The 24,230-nt window shown below is 36.1% G+C and overlaps 1 protein-coding gene across 1 annotated transcript in view; it reads right to left on the reverse strand.

Moving 5' to 3' along the window:
* The window catches only part of LOC140151124 (dyslexia-associated protein KIAA0319-like protein), a 106,283-nt gene that overhangs the window by 62,741 nt on the left and 19,312 nt on the right, over window positions 1–24,230 (reverse strand). The window contains exons 3-6 of the mRNA XM_072173347.1: window positions 22,271–22,552; window positions 18,846–19,037; window positions 7,623–8,042; window positions 2,493–2,636 (exon numbers count right to left, since the gene is read on the reverse strand). Of these exons, the coding sequence (XP_072029448.1) occupies window positions 2,493–2,636; window positions 7,623–8,042; window positions 18,846–19,037; window positions 22,271–22,552 (1,038 nt within the window). The remainder of the gene's footprint in view (window positions 1–2,492; window positions 2,637–7,622; window positions 8,043–18,845; window positions 19,038–22,270; window positions 22,553–24,230) is intronic.

The following is a 24,230-nucleotide window of genomic DNA, read 5'->3' on the forward strand; positions in this document are numbered from 1 at the left end:
AATACGTCCTCTATCATAAGTGAGATATAATGTCCGCAGTTGCTAGGTAAAATTTCATAGACACAAACACAAATGGAGGAAAACATCCTTGGTAGTCGGTATGTCGATTGATTACAGATTCAGTCAACTCCGTTTGCATAATCCTAAACGTCATCCACATTTGGAGGCGATTATACGTGGGGGTGGGGTGTGTAACTGAAGACAGCCATATTGTTCTGAACAGTTTTGAATGAAACACCGGTGAATGAAACTCAAATGTGCGTGTTTACAGTTTGTTAGCAAAATTCTTGGGTATGGGTATGGGGAGCAGGGGCAATGGGGTGTAAGGATGTGCACAGATTTGAGGGGGTATAACCATTATAATTCTAAGCTTGTGAAATATCCTGTAAGTAGTAGAAAATCCTGAAAAACAGTGTGAAATTGGGCTAAAACACCTCAAAATAGGCTGAAAAAATCAATTAAATTGTGTAAAGTTTGGCCATAGAAAATCTTGAAACCAGGAAAATCCTGAAGAATCAACCCCTGATGCACACACTTGATTGTTCATCACATAACCTTGATCATACCTGAAATAATAGAGGGTCCTCTTTTCTGAGATGATATACAGCCTAAACAAGCTATACCCAATATTGAGGTACAACAGGAAATGTCCAGGGATGCCCATAGGAAACAGGATGCGGTCAGCCAGATAATAACATGTCTCTGAATATTCAGGTCGAGTCAAGTCTTTGCTCTACTTTTTAGCTCCATTGAGTCACTGGAGTCACTCACTGTACAAATTCAATGGGATCGTGCCACTGAATATTACTCATTTTACCTTGAGTAACATCCGTCGTGATTTGTCACAATTTTGCAGCCAAGTCACACCACTAAAATTAGAAAGCAGGCAACTGAAATCCAGTATAAGTTTATATAGTTTAATTAATAGAGGGCAGACAAAGAATTGCTATCATGGTTATGTATCAGATTGTTATTACCAAGAACCAACTTCGACAGCACAGGCGTCTGTAAAAGGGCTATACCCAAAATGTTCCAGCAAAATTGCTGCGTAATGGTAATTGTTATTCTCTAATATTACAACGCTAACACAACTTCAGCTACTTGTGATTTATAACTCTCCGTGTACATAAAAATGTCTCTCAGTATGGGCTTCTCCTGATTATTCTACCTTTTTACTGTCTGTAAATTTCACAACTGCAAAACCAGAATACACAAGACAACAGGAAAAAACAAATACTGCATAATGTGCAACTCAAACAGCATATATACAGGCACTTTATAAAAAGCTCAGCACACTGCAATATCGAGCATACAATGGAGGAAGCCATGAATATATGAGCTAATACATACACCAACATCAATATTTACAATACTAGGTTTCAGCCACACTGTCACTTGTGATGTCCCACTGGATAGATTCCATTGATTGGCTGTAAATCAAGCCAATAAAGCTGCACTTATTACAGCTTCAATGTGCCATAAATTGAACGGGGTACTTGCCTCATCAAGCCCCATTATACAAGGGCATAGCAAGAAAAAAAAAAATGATAGAGGTGACATTGTGGCTGATATGAATATTCAGTGGCGTAGCATGGCTGCTCCTACCCGGGGGCTACAAAAATGTAAATTTTGCCGCCCCCCCCTGCAGCAACATCCTGAAAAGGTTGACCCAATTTTTTTCCAGGCAGGAAGGCCCCCAATTAACACCACCCCCCCTTTTTCTGCACTGCCATTTTTTATTTAATATTAATCCTTCTTGCTACCCCTTCATCTGCTGCTGCCCCTTCTTTTTTGCCATCCCCTGCTTTTGCCGGGGGGGGGGGGGCTCGTGCCCCCAAAATAGATGCATGATACTGTATACATGTTAAACCACCAATCTACATGCATCATGTTCCTATGACATCACAAACCGGAAGACTGCAAATAATAGAAAAAGTTCACTTTGCTCCAGACACTTACTAATCACAACTAAAAATGTGTTATTCCAGTTAAAATTCATACACCACCTATGGAAGACATTACCTTAATCTCCCACACAAGGGGTGTAGATTTTAAACGGAATCATCCATTCAGGTAACCCCATTTGAAATTCATACTCCCTGGATGGAAGATTAATGTTACCCCCGTGTGGAAGATTAGGCTATGTCTTCCATACTGGGATATGGGGTGTGTGGATGTCAACTGGAATAGCCAAATGAACAAAGCCAGCAGGAATGCAATCTAAATAGACCAGACAGCAATAATCCATCCATCCACAAAAATAACCACTGGTATAACCTTGGAATACCCGCCACAGTATGTTCTTCATTCCGTCACAGACCAAATCGCTAAATCTCACCTGTGGAGGGTATTCCCAACTTATTCAGACACCACTAGCCTACCTAACTCAGTTTGCCCTTCACCATCTTCTCTCATACCACCCTTCTTTTTCTCAGGCATGTCTACCAACATGCTCAAATCTAACCACCCATCTTCCTCATTACCATCATCACCTTGTGGTAATCCACTGCCTCCTTTAGATGGACTGAATGTTGTTGCTGCTGCTGTTGTTTTGTGTTGCTTAGTAACTGTTGGCATAGTAACTGGTATTTTGGTTGTTGTGATTTCTGGTACTGGTTCTGTAGCATTTGTTGAATCTGTGGAGTCAAAAATATATTCCAGAAAATTAATTTTACTGTATTGAAAAAGCGTATAATCAGAATTACTCTAATTTTGATAACAGAGAGCTAATCTCTCTTGTAATAGTTCCTTTTGACAAGAAGTTTTAAAAATATAAGAAAGTGAATCTATAATGAGTAATGCAATCATGTAAAATGACTTGGATGTCACAAATTTATTAAATTTCTTTGCTTTCAATAAATACTTACTGGGGTGCAATTTTGATGTAGGAGAAATTTTGATTCTTATTACAGAATTTTGCGAGAATCAAATGATTCTCATCTAATTACCCATATGTTATCAAATCAAATCAAAATTGAATCAAATCCATGTTGATTCTTGCAAACCATTTTAGGAGAAACATTGCAAGAATCACTTCTCTGATTCCTGCCGCAATTGCATCCCTGCTGACTAGGGCGGTTATCGCACCATAGCTGGACTATTGCAGTATGACAGGGATATCACTGGGCCAGCATATGGACAAAACTGGGCCACCATTAGACCAGAACTCGGTTAGAAGCAATGTTGTGTAAGACCAACAAGCTATTCCAAAAGAACAAAAGATGTAAATAAGAAAGGAATATATGCTGCTGTAGAGCTGGTCATAGCCTATTTAAAACAGTCATACCATTAATAGTTATGATTCAAATAATGGCATGATTTGGGGAGGGGGCAACTGTATGCCAGCCTATAATGTCAACATTAAATTAATTGACAACCGATTCATTTTGCTTGATTGCTTTAAGTACAAAATGTCAACTATTTCAATATAACAAATACATTCACACAAATAGCATTGTGAAAAGAGCAGGAAAATAGAACATTTGAAAAGCCATCCAGTTGATGCAGTCAAACACACAATCATACCTAATGATAAAAGAGAATAGATCAAATAAAGATGAAAAATTGTTACAAATTGTCAAGAGAATAAACAAATGGAGGGCCCTGGAAAAAAAATCTGGCTGTGTTTAGTCTTTTTTTTCTAACATCTGGTACACATTATATTATTGTCCTACAAGTAGCTGTATAATGTACAGTGTACATGTAATCCATTTTAGTTCATCAATTTTTTTTTTTTTTTTTAAATTAGTGACATGCTTTTATTTGCTAACAAGCCATGCAAACTAAATAATCGCATAATACTCTTAGAAAATAAAGAATGGGGCACTAAAAAAGAAATCTAGAATTGATGAATGTGTTTAATTTTGCATGCAATAGTGACAATTTAAAAACAGGTTTCTGGTTGGGTAGCTTTTATATTGCTTACAGAGCGTGCAATCTGATTAAGCAATGAGTATCGGAGCATGCAACATGCATCATGCACATTCTAAGTTTGATTTAATGAAATTACATCTGAAAAACAAAAATGATATTACCTATGATAAGTATCTAACATTATAATCACTGCAAATTAGATTATTGTAACTTGTATCTCATAAGGTAACAAAAAATATATGAGAGTATTTAGAAATAAGTACCTTACAATTTTGGTGGTGGGAGAAAGATGAAACATTAATGGATTGCAAAGATGGTACACGTAAGTTAAATACATATCTCTCTACTCAGTTCTGTCACTAACTGATATCCAGGACCATTGCGTTATTAAAATACTGGACGATAAAATATTATCTCTGTTTACCCAGCCAGCTGATCTGACATTATAAAAATATGTTCCTACATAATGACAATTGCATTATTAAAATACTGGACGATAAAAACATTATCTCTGTTTACCCAGCCAACTGATCTGACATTAAAAAAATATGTTCCAACATATGCTTAATAGTTTTCGTTCTATGATATGTATCCTAACCAAACCTTATATGCAAAATTTTTAATTCCTGAATCAATTCTGCAGTCAAATTAACAAAATCAAAACGACAATTATGGTGTGAATTTATCAATTTTGTTTTCCGTTTCAACGTGACAAATATTACATCAATAACAGATTAATGGGAAATGCTAAACAGCAAACTAGGAGATTCGCGTGGGAATCGCACCTGATGTTTTATGTAACAAATTGATCACCAGTTGAATCGTAAAAAAACCACCATCAAACATGTCTACATGTAGATTAAATATCAAGAGTACTGGTTTCCTGTTAGAGCACTAGACTATGAAAATGTTACATTAGGCTGCGTTCACATAGAAGTATACTATTCGGGTATACGGTGCACGTTTTGCAGGTACACGCGTATAGCTTAAATCGAGCAAGGCAATTTCATAGTACCGGGTCACATAAGGCTACGATCACATAGAAGTATACTATTCGGGTATACGGTGCACGTTTTGCAGGTGTACGCGTATAGCTTAAATCGAGCAAGGTAATTTCATAGTACCGGGTCACATAGGGCACTATTCGAAAAGGCCGTATACCTGCGATAGTATAGTATAGTGGGAATCGTGCGTGTTCGATTTTAGTGCAGCGTATACCGTCCTAATTTTAAAACTAAACCATATGTGGGTAAATTCATATTTTTTAAATAGGTGCACTATCTAATTCTGCACATTATGACACCTCATTGAATGCAATGTGACCTCAAGATGTAAAGTTACAAGCATTTAATTAGACGAAGAAAATTGGTAAATTGACCTACTAAGCTATTCACTATACGAAATCGCTCATTGATCAGGCTGAGTTCACATAGTATACGCCTATATGAACTCAGCCTGATCGAATGAGCGTATTTCGTGTAGCGAATACCGTATACCGTATACTTCTATGTGAACTCAGCCTTATGCAATCAGTCATTTGCACTTGTTTGCAGACTGCAGGGTTTATGTAATTTTTGTCTAGTAATATTATTTAATCTTATGAAAATTACTGAAATGAAAAAAAATTGTAATGAAACAAAATGATCACATTAAAGAGATGGACGGAAATGTTACCATCCATTTTATCTTCTACTAAATATAATAATTATGTGTACTCTATTTATATGAGCATCATTATTAAACCTTTTGATGTACATTTTGCTGTATAAACAATGTGCTTTTGTTTATTTTTTAATATACTTATCTATTGTTTGTCACTTGGTTTGAGTGTGATGTTAATAAATATTAAACTGAAGCTATTCTCCAATATCCTACCAAATATTAGCCAGTAATAAGCGATTTATGCATACTTATGCAAAGGCGCTATATAAATTCTGTTTATTGTTTATCATAATAAAAAGGTATTTTGATACTTATACTTTAAATAGCACCAAAGTTTTTTTAAAGAACCTCTCATCTAAAAGTTAATCAAATTAGTTACAGATGTGATTGTACTTGAATGTATTATCTCAAAATTATATTCATACTTTACGGTGGAAGAATACATTTTTAACATAAAGCTACAACCTGTTTCTTTTTGTGGTTTTTTTTTCTTTCCTTTTTCATTTGATCATGTTTACTATCCAATAAGCTGGCATTGCTAGCACTTAGTAGATGAAGTAGCTAAAAGCAAACATGATTTCTTACTCACATAATGTCATGTCACTTATTGAATGTCACAAATGACCACAAGCATCTTTTAGCTTCACAAAGGGAATACAAAATTGAACTTATAGAGGAATATGGGTAATTCTGAAACATGGATACTTGCTTAGTTTTAGTTTTCTTCTTTTAAAAAAACCAATGGAAATGGTACGGACAAAGCAATATTTATATAATGTAACATTTTACGCACATTCAACAAAATTGAGTATAATTTCATTCAACAAAATTGCTTTTCGTGAGAAAAAAGGAAAGCACGGTAAGGAAAGGCAGCAAACTAAACTATCACATGAATGACATGACAGGCACAACACAACAGGTAAATACAAACATGGACAAATCAACTTCACATAAATGACAAACGAAAGAAGAAAGTTCACAGCAAATGAAATAACAATACAAGTCAACAATAAACTTTGTGTGAGGTGGCATTGCCATACCATCACCTTGTCTCTGTATATAGTCATGCATAAATTCCCAACAATTCTTGTAAAAACAGAAAATGAGTATTGAAACAACATTGAATTATATTTCCAAGACTTGCTCTGAACATAAGTGAAGCATGTGTCAATGGCCTGTATACAAAAAACTAATTTGTACCAAAAACTCATTCAATGGCAATACATTTGGTTGTATATATGATATTTGTTGTTTTCCAGTATTTAATCCAAAAAGCCTGCTTTAATTTGATTTCTAGAAACAAGAGCCAGAGACAGAATGATGATACAACATGATGCATGGTACGTGGGCATGTCGCATGTTAAAAAAAAAACACCCTAACACTATGAACATTTTGCAAAATACCTAACTACCAAAGTCCCAACCCAACTTTCAGTTTATTTCAGAAATAATCATATTTTTAAGATACAATAAGAACAAGTCTGTTGATATCATTGGACCTAATACATTTTGAAGCCAAGGAATTTTCAATGAATACACGTATCAAAATCAATTTCGGGTTAATTTCAAAAATGAGATCCACACACATTGAGCAACACTAGAGGCTTCGGTATTGAAATAAGTCTCTCAACCTCATACTCTAAAGCTATTAAAGGCTTAAAGCTAAAATATATGGACATTAATTAGCAATGACCTTTAGTAAATTTATTGCTAAAATTGGAAAAACATGTGAGATCATATAATTCTGCAGGTATTAACATCTTGTAATAACAAGTTAATTTTCAACAATATTTTTTTTTATTGAAGATCAAGGAAAATTAGGAACACTGAAGTAATGTTTATTGATATGACTGATGGACATGTTGATTGATTGATATATTGATTGATATATTGATTGATATATTGATTGATTAATTGAATGATTTACTGATTGATATATTGATTGATTGATATGTTGACTGATTGATTGATTGATTGATTGATTGATTGATTGATTGATTGATTGATTGATTGATTGATTGATTGATACACCCAGATACCATGCATTTGTGAAAATGAGTGACAGATAAGTGGTAATAATAAAAAACCTTGTGGCGAGGAGGTGGTGATGGTGGTGGCACTCATGCAAAGCCCCGTATCAAAATCTAGCTCGTAGTCATCTTCGCATCCACACAACCCTAATGGAAGGTCCTCCTCACTTATGCAAATTTGGTGTGGGTTTTTGCACTCTTCTTTGCTATAGCATGGTTGCAAATGCCCTAGCAATTGTGTCTCATCTCCAGGTAGAAAATCATAGCTATCCTCATCAGCATCAGGGGGTGCATCCGAGTCCGCATACTGGTCATTCACATGGTCATTAAAGTGCCCACTCTTGTGGTCATTCAAGTAACCACTCTTGTGGTCATTCAAGTGACCACTGTTGAAGGGATATTTGTAATCATTGATATCTGATGAGGATTCATCATCTGCTTCGTCTTCTAACAGGCCGGCTAGGTACTCCCGGAATCCTAGATGAGAAAGTCATGTGATGGTCAATTATAATTACAAGATGTTATGTACAGTGACGGTAAATTAAATGTTATGAAGTAATTGCACAATTTGTGACTTAAATTGGAAAGGGGCTATTCCACTTGAAATCCACTTAATCTTCCACATACAGGATGTAGATTTCAAATGGAGTCACCCATTCAGGTAACCCCATTTGAAATTCACACTCCCTGTGTGGCAGATTAAGGTAATATCTTCCACAGAGGGTGTATGGATTTCAACTGGAATAGTCCAATGTTACGCATGAATAGCATGCTGCAAACAGCTGCAATTCCTATCTCATATTATAGAAGTAATATCATGACAATTCATGTTATGTGGTACTTTACTACTCGACACGTCTAGGTGCAAACACATCAAAAGGAACCTTTCAGATACAATTTGTTCTTATGACATGAATCATTAATTTCCAGGAAGGAAAATATCTATCAAATTTGTCTACATCTTTGCCTCGCATTACACTTTTCAGCACAACATCATAAAGCCCAATCACATCTGAATTTCATGTACATCACTTGAATGTATTGATCACTGATGATACATCCTGATCCCCCCAATTCAAGAAGTGCTATTCTTGCCGGCAGGTAATTTCAACCGTCGGCGCAAAGCATCCTGAATTTCATTTTGTAATGCTAATGATTATTAAACCGCTCTGACATATATCTATTGATCATTTTTGTATACATACATGTATGAAGTCGCGACTGCTATTAACCATGCTGAAAATATTGTTAGCTTAAGTTGTATAATGTCATTATAATCAAACGCTACCGGTAAATGATGTCGCTTTAACCGCCGTAGAGCACTAGCAGGTAGCAATTTAGATCTACCACGTCCTAACTACTTTGTATACTAGTCTTGATATTGTAAATGGTGTCTATTTCATGATTACCCCATTTAAAATAAGTCATTTGCAGCCAAATTATATATCAGTTATTTCAGACCATTTCCTTGCACATTCCTGAAATAAACTTTTCTAAAAATCTTCTTCAACACTATCCTTACAGTTCTTCAGTTATTGATATTTCAAATTGTTAAAAACAATCAAATACAAAAGCAACTGAACACCTATTTTGGACACCTCTCAAAACGAACGTCAGCGACAAATGACTTGATTTGCTTAATAAAATCCTATTTTGTTATACACTGGTATGTCCCCTTAGGACTAGCATATTGCAGCAGACTCAATTACAATCCGGTGTGTTCACACACATGGAATGGGACAGAGTGTTAGGTAATCTTATAAGTGAAGGTGATTATCACTAGACTCTCCAACATTACAATCTCTATGACACAGTATACTTTCACACTTAAAGAATGACCTTTGGATGTGTTGGGTACAAAAACTCATGTTCCACAATGTGAGGTCAAAATTTAATGTTTGCTTGTTTAATGGAGGTCATTGAGCTGTGCCATTGGGGATGAGATCATTACGGCTCATAATGGGCTATTCCAGTTGAAATCCATACACCCCTATGGAAGACATGATCTTAATCTCCCACACAGGGGGTGTAGATTTCAAATAGAGTCACCCATTCAGGTAGCCCCCTTTGAAATTCACACTCCCTGTGTGGGAGATTAAGGTCCACGTCTTCCACAGGGGGTGTATGGATTTCAACTGGAATAGCACAGTGCGTGTGAATAATATCAGCAACTGTAAAACCATTAAACAGTTAGTGAAATTTGAAGGTGTGAATTACCGATTTGTTGGAAATTAATTTGGGGGACTTCGTGTAAGTTTCCTGTTAGTATAAAAATTGTCTATCATGTATTTCAGAATTTTAACCTGTCTTCTGTGAAAATAGAACTTATAAATTAAATGGGTTATAAGTCACCTTTTCTATTTTAGGGGGGAAACATGTACCTTATGTGTGCATACCATTTTGTGGGGAAAACAATTTAACTATGTCTCAATGAGAATTTAAGTAATTATTAAAGATGCAATGGGTAAAATTTGAATAGGTTTTCAAAAAACTTCCTTAGTCTTTGAATACCCTCAATATATTCAATTACTCTGCTTTTCATTCATCATCATCAGATTCAATTTACTCAATATTTTTCTGTTCGTCATCATCAGATCAATTGATTTGATTCCCAACTTTTGAGACTACATTGTATATAGTTCCTTCACCTGTATTTGTGAATGCAAATGACTGCATCAATTTATTCCACGAAGCCCAAAATAGCCTCATAGGTATTCCTCTGAGTTCATCACATACTGCTTAAGGTATCAGTGAGAGACACTCACAGCCGATGCAGTTCTGCATGTTTACTTTTAACTGTATTTGTCTCAGACACTGCTGCACTGCTTATGAGCTGCTCCCTATTTCCATTGCAAACAACACTATTTACTTTCCAAATATTTTCAACCAAGCATCACATATCTGTCAGAAATTCATATGCTTTTCTCGACAAATGTCCCAATTTTTCTTGATATCATCCGTTTTGATTTCTACACTTTTATCCAAACACTATACCACTTTGTTTTTTCTACCTTAGTGTGTGGTTGTTGTAGTTGTGCCATCATCATCATCATTATCATACTTAAGATTATGAGCATCACATCAGCAGCAGCACCCGAGCATCATCAGCAGCAGCAGCACCTGGGCATCATCAACATCACCATCATCAACAACATCATCAACAGCATCAGTTATTATTATTTTATTGTATTTTATAATGAATAAGTATCAGTTTCTGGCAAGCTTCACTAAGATAAAATCACTACTCATAACCTCAAGAGTCAACAGGATAAGTAAAAGATACCTGATATGAGGAAGTCAGCCTATATGATAATAATTGATTCAAGTCAAGCTTCATACACTTGCTTTACTTCGGTTATCTAGCTATGCCATCATAATTATATTTTTCTTCCTTTCTCCCTTCCCCTCTTCAAGGCAGATTTCTTTTTTCAAATTTATTTAATTTCCGACAACTTGTCAGTTTGGCCCTTTCAGTCATTTAAAAAAAAAACTTTCTGTGTGAAACACAGTTACTGTCATAGATATATGCATGTCATTTCAATAATATGCACCTCCATACAAACTTGAATCATTCAAAACTTAACCTAATCATACACCTAACCCAAACTATAAACAAAACACCTGGCCCCTAAAACGAATGTGTGAAAGACAATCTTCAAATTATAATTCCTTCTAGGCACTGGATATATAGAAGTGGCCGTTCTGAAGATTATGTCACTAACCTATCCAGCATTGATTTTATCACTGCCCTGTCCAGCACTGATGTTCCCTACGGAAAGTTCCGGTTAGCATGGTTAGACTTGCTCTACTTGGGTTACCTTGGCCATCCTCTTTATTCATCTCATCTTCATATCAAGGGCATAATCTAAACAGTCCTTCATGCTTCGGTAAATAGTATTGAGTTTTCAATCCAAGCATGGTCTGTGATTTTGTCTTATTATATTTTACATGTTGTGCATTTATTCACATGCTCCATTAAATTCATGACTTAAAGCCATCATATACGATCTTATAATATGAAGTTGGTTAATTTTTTTCCAAACCTAATATTTTGGCATATTTGTAATGCTAATGTTGAACGGCCAAAATACGCTTTGGGTTTTATTTCACTTTATGTCGCTATTTTGGTTTAAAATGGACAGAAATCTTTCCTGTAAATATAGCTTTCAGCAAGGTTCTTCAGCAGTCTGTCAATTTGGCACTGTTTATTGCATAACAAAAATGGAAGCGGGATTCTGATTGGCTAATTGAATCACGTCATCCTCACATCGGCACCTCATTCGCCATAAACGATAATCAGGAAGAGCAGTTGGACACTACAGAAGGCCCTTGCTGAATACTAATAATATCATTTCAGCACTTTGAGTGAAGAATAGCAAAATTTTAATCTGATGGAAATCATACCATATGGCTTTAAACTCTTACTGCACATGTATGTTCCTCTATCCTTACACTTGAAATATTCTTGCACATGAAATATTCAGTGGCAGCGCCACGGGGGGCAGGAGGGGGCAAATGCCCCCCCCAGTCAGAACACTTGCCCCCCCCCCCCCAGTAAAAACCCAAAATTACAAACATTTCACCTTTTTGTTGTAATTTTGCGCAAAATTGGTTGATTTTGCCCTCCCCCCTCCTGAAATTCACTTTGCCCCCCCCACACACCACAATTTCTGGTGCCGCCACTGGAAATATTTCATTCATAAGCACAAATTGGAACTAGGTTTGCCACATCTTAATAACAGCAGATTTCATTTTCAATCCTTTCTTTCTCTTGCTTCCCTATATGTATTGATGTGCATTGAGAATTGAAGTATAACACTTGAAAATTAAATCATTTCAAATAAAATTTTTAAGTGTTCTTTGAACAACATTTACGATTATGAACACAATCACAATTTAAATGTGCAAAGCTATAATTGTATGCCATTTCTTGACTAAAAAAGTAAACCGTGACATGCGAGGCAAAGATGATGACAATGTGATTTCATTCTTTTCAAAAATTGTATAAAATTGTATACTACTGGTAGTAGTTAGTCGTTGTCTGTCTTCAGACTGTCTATCAGTTACATGAAAGGCCTCACTACTTGGTAATGTAATTAGTTTTATGTTTCTAACTGGGATTTCATGTTGCGGTTTTGTTTCATTTAAATTGCTCAAGTATGAAACATATTATTGAGATAATGGTTAAGACTTGTTTGTTTTGCAATGTTTGGGATATACCAAGTATTATATTCATGCTCGAACTAATCACAATTTACACTTGGTACATCCATTTATTTATAAATTTATTTACTAGTAAAAATCTGTTAGATTAGTTATGTACCACAGCCATACAACCACAGAAGAGAAAATTCGCTGGCGAAGTGCACGTTATAATATGACCGTTGCTAGTCAACTGGCTCACGCACTGTTGGCTCACGCTATCTTTGTTATGAACCACTGATTGAAATGATCCCAACACAAAGCCTATGATAATTCGGAATAGTTGTATGAGCCTACATGTATGCTTGAACCAGTAACCAATGGATACTAACGTGCACTATGTCAGTGAATATACAGACCAATTGAGACCATTCACCAACAGGCAATGTCGCTATGCTTTGTATGCTGTGAATTCTTGCATATTCATGAGAGCAGATTGTTTCGCTCAGTTGTGTGTAACAAATTACGCACATGTTGCATGCCTTCACATTTACGCAATACAACATTGCGTGTCTTCGCATTTACGTGAAAGACTGTAAAAATATGGGGTATGAGCGTAGCAATTTTGTCTCTCGCAATTCATGGAACAACTGACTCTCATTAACAGGTGATTACCTTTTGATAGGTGTGTATAATTATTTTCTTGTCTGTGCAATAACTATCGAGCGCTTTTAAAACATGCAAACATGAGGAGCCCCATCCACAAAAGTGTAAAGGGTTTTTAGCGAATCATTGATACACATACATATGAACAAGTAAACCTGCAAATGTGTGTCTCAACCCCATTAGCTCAGTTGGTAAAGCGCCAGACTTTAGCACAATTTCATGTTTTCAAAAGCGCTCGATAGTAAGCACATATGCGAACCATCGAGGCTCATCTTAGATGTGGAAGATGTTGCACTTGTATGCCACAAGTGCAACATTCTTTTCAAATTTTTACATTTTTTGTCATAGCTATGAACACATTTCTGCAATGTTAGTCAACCACAGGTAGATTTCACAAAGCTTTTTAAATCCATCATAGTGACAATACTTGTCGTACATACAACATCATGGGAAATTCTATGGTCGGTTCTTGTCATGAATCCCTACTTGCTTATGATGCGCATCAATTGTACATTTCCTTTGTGAAATCCAGCCTATCTTCTGTGTTAGTAAGTGCAAATCACCCAAAGCATCATATTTTTATCGGGTTAAAATAATAAGAAGTGTCACAACTAAGACAAGGTGCTCTACAATATTTGTTAGTCAACCAGGGTACCATGTCAAATTTCAACACTATTGACAATGAAGACAAGTGACATGTCTAAGCCATGATGTTCTACAATTCTTGTGAGTTAACACTCTTTCTATGTTTTATCGATTGTATTAATTACAAAAATGAAGATAGTAGTCATTGCTTCAATACACATAAGCTTGAGTCTGAGTCTCAACTGACACTTTCTGTTGGGTATAGTCAGACAAGATGGGGCACGATTTTTACTTCACCCACCCATGTGTATGCAAACTTGAGGATTTCTCTCCCGAAATCTTAGTCCCTTGTCGGGTTCTCATTGTCATATTCAAGAGAGACCGGGTAGTCCCCCATGACGGAAATGATATGCCAATGGTGTACTTGCTCAAAAGCACAGCAAAAACAAGTGGCGGCTGCCGAAATTACCTATTGCAACTGTGCAATTTTGAAAATTTTGAAAACAGAAAAGATTCATAAATTCTTTGCACTCTTTATTGTGCTTATTGATTGTTTTTAGTAATCGCCCAAGCCTGATGAGAGAAAGGTTATAGACTACTTGCCATCATTGTTTATCAACAAAGGTGAGGGACTGGTCTTATCGATATGCTTGAACGAACTGCTACACTGTTCAATGGCTTTCTTGTACTATATGAAATGTACGTGCCCTGAGCAAACTACGATGTGTACGCACACTACAGGCAAAGAACAATGGAAATTACCATAATTTGCACGCATACTGCCGGGCAACAATGTCACATGTCAAGTGCTCTATAGATCCTGTGAGTTAACGTGATGTGATTTGGTCTGTTTTGTCAGAGGAAAATTACAGGGCTATCCTCTTAGACTACCGTTACCTCTATAATCATGCCCTATGGTATGTATCCAGGTAGAACAAACACAAAGCATCCTGTACTCTTGCCTGTCCAAATGGCAGTGTCATATGGGTTCACTTTTGGGAGACATTTAGTCATTTTGAGTTTAAACAAATTTGCACAAAATGTTACATATATTTTAAGTTCATTTTGAGGAAAACCATTTTGGCATGCATTTCTACAATATTGCCATTTAGCTAACTGCCGGGATCAAAACTGAGTGGGATGTACTCCATCTCACCCAATGACCTCATTGTTAGTTTTCCTGTCACACAATGACCCTTTTTAAATAGTTCTAAACAGATTTTCTAGATAAGCTGTCACCAAATGTCCTCCATTTTTCTCTAAAATCCCTCCTAAAATTGTGTTTAATTTAGATTTTTAAATAAAAATTGTTTTTTGGCACCTTTAAAAAAAAAAAAAAATGTTCAGGTCTCACTGAATGACCACCATTGCTAGGAGCTTTTCACCTAATGATCCCCTTTTTTGGTGCCAAATCTCTCACTGCTAGTTTTGAATCACTGTTCACACACTCCCATCACTTTGGAAGCCAAGCACCCCCTGGCATATGGCCTGTGCAGGTTGACTGAACAGGAAAGGCATCATGTCTGACTATCCTCATTTGTCCGGTTAATTCCAAGTGTTATAATGCCATTACTTGCACGTTTCGAGAGAAGATAAAAGGTTCCTCTCAGCCAGACTAGTCAGGTTGATATTATTAGCTGGTCAGTCTGCCCCTGCAGCTACGTTGTAAGATTCAGCTTATAGTATGTTTACAGGTGACAACTAACCAGGGTAGGTACTACCGGCCCATTATTGGCTATTCCATTTGAGATCCATACACCCCCTATGGAAGATATGAACTTAATTTTCTACACAAGGGGTGTAGATTTCAAATGGAGTAACCCATTTAGGTAACCCCATTTGAAATTCTAGGGGGTGTATGGATTTCAACTGGAATAGCCCTATAGATGTGTCTTCCAGCTCATGACATGAAAGGGGAGGCTTTTAGCAATGTGTCATTATGTAGAGTGGCTTATAGAATCTATAATGGCAATAAGCTTGGATGACAATGTCATATTTCTGTATATGGTTTGCCAGCCTTTAATGTCACTTTAAAATATTTCCAGAGTAGTGTCATCTAAACAGTAGGGTAAAAACACACCTTGTTCTATGAATTAAGATTATAGCGTTGGCTGGAGAGAAATGTTACATTTGACATTTCCGTATAGAATGATATCATGGTTTGAATTTTTTCACAACTCCCCATTACCAAGTGCATCTACCTAGTTCATTGACTAATCATGTTTCATCCATAGGTAGTTATGAATATTCATCGTCATTCATAAACTAGTAATGAATATTCATTTTGTCCTTCATAAATCAGATATGAATATTCATTTTGTCATTCATAAATCAGATATGAATATTCATTGTCATTCACAAATCAGATATGAATATTCATTTTGTCATTCTTAAAGCAGTTATGAATATTCATATCCAAAGAAAAGTGATATATACACAACGTTTGTAAAAATGCTCATGCGACCTACTGATAAACCATGAATGTTTGTGCATTTTTAAGATGAGTTATGCAATTATAATATTAGACATAGGGTGGAAATATCTTTCTCACTCTAGTTGAAAGTGAAATTAAAAGACACAATACCACAAAAATAGATTATTTCACACATATTAAATTGAATTCTATAGGTTTGTGAAACAGGATATGCAGCATGTGCAAAACATATACATGAATGAGGCACAGTTTCTGCTCATATTTTTTCTGCTCCATTTTAACATTATACCCTGCAATCCCCACATGACGGTTTTTCTTGTGGATTATTTATATTTTTTTTCATCTGCAAATCAAGTTATTTTCTTGATTCAAGTAGTGTCTCTAATGCAGTTTCTCTAAATGAAACCTCATCTATATCATTTTCATCCCTACGTGCCTACTCTGCTCTTAAAGTACATCATAGTGTATCTTTAACCATAGGCTCTATCTTCTGATTCCAAATGTAGTTTCATCAAAGTGACACTGAACACACACAGCATATTGAATCTTCTTATTTGCTCTGATGCCAAAGTTGGCAGTTTTCATTTACGCTGTTTGCCAAGACAAATGTATACTATGATACTATGGCCATTGGCCATACATAATTTTGGCATTTGTAATGTGCAAAAAGGTACTATCATTGATCCCTGCAAAGGAATAACAATTTTTTTTTCTGGAATAGCATAAGAATGATAAGTCCAGGCCCGTACATGTAGCCCAAATTTGCAAAAGTATACCAAAAGTCCAAAAATTTAAGAATTTGCAAGCGTAGCGAGCCAATAAAATTATTTTTTTTTAAAAGCTTTTTTGGTCAAAAAAGGTCTAGATTTGGGGAAGAAAGTCCACTTTTCACAGAATTGCTCCCCCCCCCCCCACCCCCTTGGAAAAAAGTCCACTTTTTCAAAATAAAAAAAAAAAAAAAAAATCCTGGCTACAGGCCTGGATAAGTCCATAAACTTAACATAAGTCATTAATTGTTTTTCATATGAAAAAATTGGCAAAATGGAAGAAAATAATAGTGTTGATAAATATAAAGCTTGATTCAATTAGCCTTTTGTGGCGGACTCCAAAGGATGGCACTGCACAAATTGGTTTAAGTCTTTTGAATAGGCTAGTTTTTACTCAGGATGAATACTGCCGTCCTAATGTGTATGCCCTACTCCAAAGACGCTAATTGCTTGTAGAGCTCTACAAGTGTCCGTATAGACTCCTCTAACATAAAATAAAATGTGACATTTTGTCCGCATTATATGTACATGTCATGTTCGGTCTTATCACCTGCAGTGCAATGCAGGGTATGTTAGCACATCTATATTTTTTACAAAAATGCAAAAATCATTTATTTATTATATTTTCTGGCTTAGTGAATCACCAAAAGTACCTTTAATGTAAACATCAAACTTTTACTGCAATTTATTACAATTGCTTCTTGTGCGTGCATTCTTGTTGGCAATTGCTTTATAGAATACTTTCATACAGCCAAGGATTGAATACTAGTATTCATATTAAAGTCTGTAAATTTAAAATCCTCTAGCAGCAATAGACCAAATAAAATATACAGTGTGTGCTCTATCTGCAAGGCTTTGTTCCTCGCTCTAATGTTTGCAAATCTCATTGTATTTTCCTTCCGATGAAATTTAACACTAAATTGCCTCCAGTTTTATGTTAAATATTGCAGTGCATGTTGTACTCAGCTGAATCAAATATATTCTGGTATTCTACTGTTGTAGAATTAGAGGTATTAGGGAACAAACCAAAAGTTTGATGTCATCCTATAAACCAAAGTCTGTTCGTTAGGATGCTGACCCTCTTCCCCCCTCAAAGTGTCGTCAATGACTTCAAAAAGCTAAATGCAAGTGTGAATTCGACCTATAAAACTGCCTATTGATGAATGACATAATTGGATGTGCTATAGGCTTCTAGCAGGCCCAAATCAATCAAATATGCCATCTGTTTAGGCCTACAGTATTAGTATTCCATCCACCAATCCTATAATCATATATTATATGTTAAAATAAAGTGTGCCTCATCTGAAGTTGATAGTAATGCCATGTCGGATGCCGCAGTGACCTAATCCCGCAAGGCGTATATTTACATACGCATAGAAGTGCGGTTTGTCCACACACTCGCGACGCAGCCGCAATAAACACACTGACGGCACTCTCAACTTCAGACAACAGTACAGGTAAGTATGTGCCAATGACAAAATACAAAATGTGAATTCTATCTACAAAAATAATCACTGTATGATGTACCGATGTGATGTACTGAATTGAATAAAATAATGTATTCCAAGATGTAATTCAATCAAGGGATATATTAGTATTTCATCCACCAATATTATTATCATGAATATTCATCACAAATGTGCCAATGACATTATTAAATCAGGTAAATATAAATGTGAATTCTACCTAGACAATGGCCCGAAGATGGATCACGGAAGTAACCTGCGACACAAGCACACCGGTACTCCAAGCTAACCTCATCCACGGTGCACTGTTCATTCTCAGGGCATGTATTTCTATATGAATTCATGCTACATGAGAGACCTGTAGAAGAGGAGTGGGATGGTGAGGAGGAAATTCTTCCGTTTCTTGCAAAATCTGAAAACAAAAGAGAAGTCTCTAGTTTTAGGAACTCACACTGTATATGCCACAGGTTACTTACTTATGGTGTTAACTTTTTCTTTGGCAAATCCACTGATTGATTGAGTGCATACCACATGTACATGTGCTTTAAAGGGACAATCTGTTTTGGGTTTATTTTCCTTACATATGGGGCATATGAAAAAACACAGATATTTAACTTTCCCTCTGAATATGGACCCAGGATAAAGAAGAAATAAACAAACAAACAAACAAACATACTCACATGAAAACCATATTACAAATATTTTGCAAATAGGAAATTTATATGAGATGCATGAAAGCAGATGACCTGAGATGAATTTTGATCTCATTTTAAAACTTGTCACACACTTTTATAAAATCTAAGGCACTGCAGTCACTAAGCATGTAATTACAAATTACAGACTTGACATCGCCAGGTGCTAACCCTTGTCTACTTGAGGGAATATAAATAAATTCTGCTTGATGAGCTACCAATTCTGATCGAATTCTCTTGATGAAATCTAACATTTTTCAGCAGATTTTTAGGAAGGTTGACATGTACTTTCTGTCAGCTTTTTTTTACACAGATACCCCAGCTGAATATTAAATACACTAAAAACATTCAACTGCCTGTGTAAATTTTGAATGTTCGGAATATAAAAAGTAAAAGCCTTAAATGGATCATAATTTCATTTTGGATGATTAATTAGGCCTGCATTAAGTATTCAGTCGACATAATCCCCCTTTTCAATATACCTGGTCACAGACAAGAAACAGTCTTAATCTGTATTTTTACAGCCCTTTCCATTTCCCCCATCGCAACTTACAACAACACAAAATATGTAACTGGGGCTCCGATACTGCCTGGATCCATTCTGGTTGCATCTGCTGACTAACATGTTCTTATAATCTATTATACCTCCAAGATATTGACAAAACTAAGTTGAAGATCATATATTGCATGCATGCCATCCTAACATGTCTATGTATCTCAGGCATGGAGCGGGCAATTCCATTTGAAATCCACACTCCCCCTGTGGAAGATTTAGCAGAGGGAGTATGAGTCTCAAATAGAATAGACAAGTGGGTAACTTCCATTTGAAATACCCACTCCAGTTGAGGAAGATATATAGGTAAAACTATATACAGGGGGAGTATGGATTTCAAAATAATGAACCCTAGCCAATTACATCTGCAAAACATACTCCCTCTGTAGTAGATTATTTCTGATATCTTCCACAGAGGTATGGTAGATTTTAAATGGAATAGCCCAATGATGATGAGGCATTCAGTGAAATGGGTGTACTTTATGTATAGTTTGATCAGCTCGTAATCGGCAGGCCTTATAACATCGCGGATTAATATCTAGAATTCTAGATATTCTATTTTGAAAATTGTCTTGTGACATCTCACCAGAATCATCGCGACTAATTAATTCAAGTCCTAAACTTTGTCTACTTTCTCTAACACACACATTGTAAACCAGACAGGTAAACCATCTCACTCTTAACATGGGTCTACTTTACGGCGTAATGGTAAAAGCCTATCAATTCCCGCCGATTTCGAGCTGATCAAACTATAGAGTAATATTGGTGCTTTGATGTACTAAGTGATACTAAATCTACATAAACATAACCGAAATTACTGGTGATAAAATGCAGTGGGTGTTTCATTACTGGAAGAAATATGTTAGCAAATGTGATGAACAGTCTCTACACTGATGAAGAACTTCAATAATTAGGTTTATTCTGTATGAAAACTTAAAGAGACACTTTGAGAAGGTACACACAATTAAAATAATACTGGGCATTTAGGGGTTGTGCAATAATTATGGGGTCTTGGGGAGGGTAAAACTGGAGGGGGGCGAGATGTTTTGGCAAGACAGAGTGGGGGAGGCAAGCAATTTTGGCAGGTCGAAAGGGGGAAATGATTTTGGCATTTATTTACTGGCATAACATGCTCTTAAAAAGACAGAAACGTTCAATGCAAAATTGCCACTCGCTACACTCACATTATAATTTATTTTGGAAACCAAGATATTTGGCATACAAGGGAGGGGCAAAGATTTTTGTCAGACTGAGAGGGGGCAAGCAATATTGGCAGGTTGAGAAGGGGCAAGCAATATTTGGTACATCATTTTGTAAATTTTACTATGTCGGTTCATAATTATTGCACAGCCCCTTATTTGTGTGGCAAAGTATGCAAATTTGGAACCCATGTGTGCTAATTATGCATACTTGAGCAACAACCTTTGAGAATATTCAGATAATTATGAAAAGACCTATACATGTAGATACTATTTTTCATCTTGGCGCGTCACTGATGTCAGTGAGTATTCAAATGGGTGCATCTTAAAACGCTGGCATACGCATACTTTTAAACACACACATAGATGCGTGTGCAGCACAGCTGCCTCATGCGTTGACATCAAGATGAAAAATAGTATCATAATCATTATCCAATGAAAAGTGGATTTGTTAATGGTATTTTTTTTTCAACATCTCAAAATGTCTCTTAAGACATAATTTATAAGTACTGGTATAAAAAATGTCCCTAATGCAATGAATTTATCACAACTAGTATCACACCTATAGATATTTCCATGATACATGACTATTAATGTCCTGGAAATAGAGCAAAAGAAATGATATGTACATACAAATGATATCAATAGTCATAAAATACATAATATTCATACATGCACGGTGTGAATATCATACCACAAGAGGCAAGCCATGCATTACAAGTGCTCTATACTAATATAGCATTAGCAATGATGCAAGCAAATGTTTGTTTTAAAACTACATATTATATATACTTCAGAAAAAAATCATATTGATGCTCTGTGGGAATAAATATGTGCAATGTATACATGTGGAAGATACAATACATTACAACCAATGCAAGATGCATTTGAATGAATCAAAGGCAAACAACTGTAGGATGAAATGGGCATGTTCTGGTACATGTATGCATGTGTTCAATGAGAAACAAGCACACACACATAAGTACACCCCCTTACACACACAACCCCATCCTCACCCCCACCCCACCGATCCACCCTGAATGTATTCACAGCCAAACGGCGGACTCTGTCCTGAACTGCTGAATGCATCTGTATTTTTTTCTGATTTTGTCTGCTTCACTAGGGACATTGCCCCCCCCCTCCATTTCAAGACAGACTGACACTAATGAAAACAACCAAACAAATTTCAAAATCACTATACCTTGATCTCTCTCTATAAATGCCACATAGGAACCTGCAAACTGACTCCCACTTGCTGCTCTCTCAGGTACACATTGATCCTTGCGGCATTTCACTGTATAACATGCATCTTGTACTATCCATATTAAAGAACAGTCCTTTTGGCTGCAACAATACTGGGTGCACTGCTCATGAGATCTTGTATTGTATTTCTTATATTGAAGTTCTGAATTGTCTACAATGTTTATGTAATAATTTTCGTACCCATGGTCTCGACGTGAACATGATGTTCCTTCTGTTGAACCTGTATAGAAGAAAAGAAAGTATTGTAAAATATGAGCATGAAGTCATGTGTACTCAACAATAGTTTTAAGTACCGTAACCAGTACCACTCGTGTATAAACCCACCTTCGGCTATAAGCCCACCCCCTATTTTTCAAACCATTCAGGGAACAAGGGTGCACTCGGGTATAAGCCCAGTAGTCATTTTGGCTTATTTCTTTTAAAATCAAATTATCTTTCATATTTAAGAACAAATATTTAAAAAATATCAGTTAAAAATTAACATTCCATACTTAAAATTTTAAAAAATTGACAAAGATGATAGAAATTACTGATACACTGGGCATATATAAATGGGGAAGATTTTTCTTATTTTTAAATTTAACTACTAGCCCCTCCCCGGTTATAAGCCCACCCCCATTTTTGAAGTGAAATTGTACATCTAGGGGGGTGGGCTTATACCAGAGTGGTTACAGTATATTTAAACCTTAATGAGGAAAGGGCTTTTTGGTGTTTGGAAAGGAAAGACGGAAGGAATAAAGAGAGAAGATGAACAAAGAAGTTTGTTTGTTTCCCTCAAGATTCAAACTCCAGAGTCGAGACCCCTTAGGTGCCAAGCTCTGGAACAGTGACCAATAGCCACAAGTGCATTGCTGGCCTGGCCAATGAATACCTACGTGCATGCACAATGGAACTTTGGAGGTGACGCGTATGTAGGGCTGTTAATACCCCTTTTTCAACATCGCTGTCACCCAAAGACCCCTTATTTTTCCATTTGATCTGTCACCCAAAGACCCTTACAAGTTCAATTTGAACAGCAACTTTCGTTTATCACTGATTTTGTTACTTATTTTGAAAAAACAAAGAAATTTGAAGAGATTTAAAAGTAGAGGTTTCTGCGGCACTATTTCGGCTCTCACCCAAAGATTCCGAATAAAAAGGTCATGTTCTCACCCAATGACCCCATATTTTTTACATTTTGCTCTCACCGAATGCCAAATATCATGCTCTCACCCAATGACCCCATATTTTTTACTTAGCCCTACACCTATATCCATTTCATATTGAAGTGCCCCCCCCGCCCGAATTACGCTGGTATTTTTACTGATGCCAACAGATGCCCTGAGATTGTATAATGTAAGCAGCAAACACTGACCAGATGATGAATAATAGAAACTCAATATTGCGGAAAAGCCCTGTAATAACTTGATCATGTATGACAACTGCATACAAACCAACTGATTATAAACTAAGCTAGTCCTTTTAATCAAATTTATAAAAAAAAACAGGAAAAAATCTCAAAGCTGCATACCTTGTACACATGATCACGTAAAAACATAACAACTGCATACAAACCAACTGATTATAAACTGATGAGTTAGTCTATAATTTTTTTTTTTTAAATCAACAGGAAAAAAAATTTCTACTGCGTACCATATACATGTGTATGATATCTATTGTACATTAACAATGCTAGCATGACAGTCAAGTGTATCCTTTACATTACATAATAAATTAAACCTGACCCAATAGACCATTCAATTAAACAGTTTGTGTTGCATGGGAGACCAATCAAAGCTGAAAGTAGATCCTGAGACAAAAATACCTCTCAGAGTAGATCTGACTCGGTTTCAAAACCTATGCAACTATGTCGGATGGAATTTGATAGGGAAAAATGCTGCCATTTTTTAACTGGAGGG

The sequence above is a fragment of the Amphiura filiformis genome, chromosome 4 (assembly GCF_039555335.1).
Source record: "Amphiura filiformis chromosome 4, Afil_fr2py, whole genome shotgun sequence".
Lineage (NCBI taxonomy): Eukaryota > Metazoa > Echinodermata > Ophiuroidea > Amphilepidida > Amphiuridae > Amphiura > Amphiura filiformis.